Source organism: Oncorhynchus gorbuscha, unplaced genomic scaffold (genome assembly GCF_021184085.1).
Source record: "Oncorhynchus gorbuscha isolate QuinsamMale2020 ecotype Even-year unplaced genomic scaffold, OgorEven_v1.0 Un_scaffold_15345, whole genome shotgun sequence".
Classification (NCBI taxonomy): Eukaryota; Metazoa; Chordata; class Actinopteri; order Salmoniformes; family Salmonidae; genus Oncorhynchus; species Oncorhynchus gorbuscha.
In genome coordinates this window covers 1-4,982 of record NW_025757157.1, presented here as the reverse complement: position 1 = coordinate 4,982, position 4,982 = coordinate 1, and the positions used below count along the sequence as shown (strand labels likewise).

Sequence of the window (4,982 nt, the reverse complement as noted above, 5' to 3'; positions counted from 1 at the left end):
CATTTCGTGTTTTTCCAATATGTTTTCTGATTCAATCCCACTCATATAGAGATAGTGAATGGATGTTGTGATACGTTTTTATCTGCGCGGTAATAATTTAATCTTCCGTTTATTGTCCTCCTCCAGCTCTTCACGTCGTGGGGCGGCAAAGAGACCGACGGTATGTTTCAGAAGGGGTAAGTCAAGGACTGACAAATGGACAAGTCTACACCTGTTTTATTTTTGATTTTTATGAACTTCTCCCTCGTTGACAAAAAGCCTGAAATGATGTAATTCATGATCCAGTGTTTTTAGTGCTAGTATGTAATGTAATCCCTCTAAAAACAGATTGAAAATGGATTTGTTTTCTCTTTACAGCTCCAAACGGTTACGTTAATTCCCGGGATGGAATCGGTCCAGAAATATCCGTGGCCGTCATGAAGATTTTCGAGTCTGCTAAGGTAAGCTGGAAAAGCTGTCAAACTCTCTCACACACACATACACAGCAAATTGTAGGGTTAACAGCAGAACATGCCATCGGCATGGAAAGTTTGACAGAACATTGAACCCCGGTCCTTCCTGTACCATTCTGTGTCCTCTCTCTACCACCTGTTAGGTTCCCATCCAGTGGGAGGAGAGGAATGTGACAGCTATCCAGGGCCCAGGAGGTAGATGGATGATCCCTCCAGACTGTAAGGAGTCTATGGACAGGACCCTGATTGGGTTAAAAGGTAGGTAGCAGTTACAGAGATCCTATGGTAATCTATGGGAGTAGCTACCTGCATGGTCATGATGGACATAGTGTAGGTAGTAGCTACCTGCATGGTCATGATGGACATAGTGTAGGTAGTAGCTACCTGCATGGTCATGATGGACATAGTGTAGGTAGTAGCTACCTGCATGGTCGTGATGGACATAGTGTAGGTAGTAGCTACCTGCATGGTCATGATGGACATAGTGTAGGTAGTAGCTACCTGCATGGTCATGATGGACATAGTGTAGGTAGTAGCTACCTGCATGGTCATGATGGACATAGTGTAGGTAGTAGCTACCTGCATGGTCATGATGGACATAGTGTAGGTAGTAGCTACCTGCATGGTCATGATGGACATAGTGTAGGTAGTAGTGACAGAGATCCTATGGTAATCTATGGTAGTAGCTACCTGCATGGTCATGACGGACATAGTGTAGGTAGTGGCTACCTGCATGGTCGTGATGGACATAGTGTACTGAAGCTGGAATAAAGAACGTCATGCAGGCGGCATCATATGGGTTAGTATGTAGGGGTTAGTATGTAGGGGTTAGAATGTAGGGGTTAGAATGTAGGGGTTAGTATGTAGGGGTTAGTATGTAGGGGTTAGTATGTAGGGGTTAGTATGTAGGGGTTAGTATGTAGGGGTTAGTATGTAGGGGGTAGTATGTAGGGGGTAGTATGTAGGGGGTAGTATGTAGGGGGTAGTATGTAGGGGTTAGTATGTAGGGGGTAGTATGTAGGGGTAGTATGCAGGGGTAGTATGTAGGGTTAGTATGTAGGGTTAGTATGTAGGGTTAGTATGTAGGGGTAGTATGTAGGGGTTAGTATGTGGGGGTTAGTATGTGGGGGTTAGTATGCGGGGGTTAGTATGCATGGGGGGTAGTATGGGGGGTAGTATGCGGGGGAGTATGGGGGAGTATGCGGGGGGTAGTATGTAGGGGGTTAGTATGTAGGGGTTAGTATGCAGGGGTTAGTATGCAGGGGTTAGTATGTAGGGTTCATAGGGGTTAGTATGTAGGGGTTAGTATGTAGGGGTTAGTATGCAGGGGTTAGTATGCAGGGGGTAGTATGCAGGGGTTAGTATGCAGGGGTTAGTATGGAGGGGTTAGTATGTAGGGGTTAGTATGTAGGGGTTAGTATGTAGGGGTTAGTATGTAGGGGTTAGTATGCAGGGGTTAGTATGTAGGGTTCATAGGGGTTAGTATGTAGGGGTTAGTATGTAGGGGTTAGTATGCAGGGGTTAGTATGTAGGGTTCATAGGGGTTAGTATGTAGGGTTAGTATGTAGGGGGTAGTATGTAGGGGTTAGTATGCAGGGGGTAGTATGTAGGGGTTAGTATGTAGGGGTTAGTATGTAGGGGTTAGTATGTAGGGGTTAGTATGTAGGGGTTAGTATGTAGGGGTTAGTATGTAGGGGTTAGTATGTAGGGGTTAGTATGTAGGGGTTAGTATGTAGGGTTCATAGGGAGTAGTATGTAGGGTTCATAGGGAGTAGTATGTAGGGTTCATAGGGAGTAGTATGTAGGGTTCATAGGGAGTAGTATGTAGGGTTCATAGGGAGTAGTATGTAGGGTTCATAGGGAGTAGTATGTAGGGTTCATAGGGAGTAGTATGTAGGGTTCATAGGGAGTAGTATGTAGGGTTCATAGGGAGTAGTATGTAGGGTTCATAGGGAGTAGTATGTAGGGTTCATCGGGAGTAGTATGTAGGGTTCATCGGGAGTAGTATGTAGGGTTCATCGGGAGTAGTATGTAGGGTTCATCGGGAGTAGTATGTAGGGTTCATCGGGAGTAGTATGTAGGGTTCATCGGGAGTAGTATGTAGGGTTCATCGGGAGTAGTATGTAGGGTTCATAGGGAGTAGTATGGTAGGAGTTCATCGGAAGTAGTATGTAGGGTTCACGGGAGTAGTATCTTTAGGGTTCATCGGGAGGTAGTATGTAGGGTTCATCGGGGGAAGTAGTATGTAGGGTTCATCGTGAGTAGTATGTAGGGTTCATAGGGAGTAGTATGCGAGAGTAGTATGCGGGGGTAGTATGTAGGGGGTAGTATGCAGGGTTCATAGGGGATAGTATGTGGGGGATAGTATCTAGGGGGCCAAGATGAGAGATGTAGTGGTAACATGATTGGTGGGTAAACGATGCAGGAAGCCCATCTAGAGGTCAGGTGGCTGGTGTGGAAGCCCATCTAGAGGTCAGGTGGCTGGTGTGGAAGCCCATCTAGAGGTCAGGTGGCTGGTGTGGAAGCCCATCTAGAGGTCAGGTGGCTGGTGTGGAAGCCCATCTAGAGGTCAGGTGGCTGGTGTGGAAGCCCATCTAGAGGTCAGGTGGCTGGTGTGGAAGCCCGTCTTGAGGTCAGGTGGCTGGTGTGGAAGCCCGTCTTGAGGTCAGGTGGCTGGTGTGGAAGCCCATCTAGAGGTCAGGTGGCTGGTGTGGAAGCCCATCTAGAGGTCAGGTGGCTGGTGTGGAAGCCCATCTAGAGGTCAGGTGGCTGGTGTGGAAGCCCATCTAGAGGTCAGGTGGCTGGTGTGGAAGCCCATCTAGAGGTCAGGTGGCTGGTGTGGAAGCCCATCTAGAGGTCAGGTGGCTGGTGTGGAAGCCCATCTAGAGGTCCAGGTGGCTGGTGTGGAAGCCCATCTAGAGGTCAGGTGGCTGGTGTGGAAGCCCATCTAGAGGTCAGGTGGCTGGTGTGGAAGCCCATCTAGAGGTCAGGTGGCTGGTGTGGAAGCCCATCTAGAGGTCAGGTGGCTGGTGTGGAAGCCCATCTAGAGGTCAGGTGGCTGGTGTGGAAGCCCATCTAGAGGTCAGGTGGCTGGTGTGGAAGCCTGTCTAGAGGTCAACATGTCTAGAGCTCCAGTACATCCCCGTCTTCAGTAGACTCAAACAGAAAACATTTTGCGATGGAAAATTGGGAAAGGTATTTTATTCTACCTGTACATAGTCTTTCCCTGTTTGTAAACTGTAAACAGTAAACTGTTCTTTAAAGGCCCAGTTGTCAAAAATTAGACTTTTCTGTGTTTTTATGTCTATTTCCACACGGAGGTTTGACCAATACTGTGGTGTTTTGAACATGAGGATAATGTCCTTTTAGTGTAAGAGCTGTTTTAAAAGACCACCTGCAATGTTGTGGTGGGATGGAGTTTAGTCTGCCTGGTGATGTTATGATGGGATGGAGTTTAGTCTGCCTGGTGATGTTATGATGGAGTTTAGTCTGCATGGTGATGTTATGATGGGATGGAGTTTAGTCTGCCTGGTGATGTTATGATGGGATGGAGTTTAGTCTGTCTGGTGATGTTATGATGGAGTTTAGTCTGCCTGGTGATGTTATGATGGGATGGAGTTTAGTCTGTCTGGTGATGTTATGATGGAGTTTAGTCTGTCTGGTGATGTTATGATGGAGTTTAGTCTGTCTGGTGATGTTATGATGGAGTTTAGTCTGTCTGGTGATGTTATGGTGGAGTTTAGTCTGTCTGGTGATGTTATGATGGGATGGAGTTTAGTCTGTCTGGTGATGTTATGATGGGATGGAGTTTAGTCTGTCTGGTGATGTTATGATGGGATGGAGTTTAGTCTGTCTGGTGATGTTATGATGGGATGGAGTTTAGTCTGTCTGGTGATGTTATGATGGGATGGAGTTTAGTCTGTCTGGTGATGTTATGATGGGATGGAGTTTAGTCTGCATGGTGATGGTATGATGGGATGGAGTTTAGTCTGCATGGTGACCTCTGCCAATAACAGCTAGTTTTCAGTTTTCCCCTCACCACTCCGACCAATCAGACTGTCCTGAGAAATTGCTCTTTGCTAAGAAGATATTTTGGTTACCTTTTAAATGATCACAATAAGGTGTTCCGTTGTTATCCAGAAATGATTTGACATTGAGATTTTAAAAGGTCTGCGTTGGTCTTTTAACCTCCCCCTTCTGTGTGTAGGCCCCCTGAAGACCCCCATCGCAGCCGGCCACCCCTCCATGAACCTGCTCCTCAGGAAGACCTTTGACCTGTACGCCAACGTGCGGCCCTGCGTGTCCATCGAGGGCTACAAGACCCCCTACACCGACGTGGACCTGGTCACCATCAGAGAGAACACAGAGGGAGAGTACAGCGGAATCGAGCACATAGTAAGTCGCTATGGTTACCACGGTCACGTTCAGTAGGAGAGAAATGGGACAAAGTTGTGAGTGAAACCCGTTTTTTTTTTTTTTTGTCATTTTTTCAAATGTGTGGATTTCAAACTGAATCTGTAAAATGGCTGC

At 46.9% G+C, this 4,982-nt stretch overlaps 1 protein-coding gene across 1 annotated transcript; it reads left to right on the top strand.

Moving 5' to 3' along the window:
• Nucleotides 1–368: 368 nt before the first annotated feature.
• On the top strand, nucleotides 369–4,902 carry LOC124030772 (isocitrate dehydrogenase [NAD] subunit alpha, mitochondrial-like). Its single transcript, XM_046341971.1, has 3 exons — nucleotides 369–440; nucleotides 596–710; nucleotides 4,660–4,902. Exons 1-3 carry the CDS (start codon nucleotides 417–419, stop codon nucleotides 4,881–4,883), a joined length of 363 nt encoding a protein of 120 aa, XP_046197927.1. The 5' UTR covers nucleotides 369–416; the 3' UTR covers nucleotides 4,884–4,902.
• The last annotated feature ends 80 nt before the right edge of the window (nucleotides 4,903–4,982 follow it).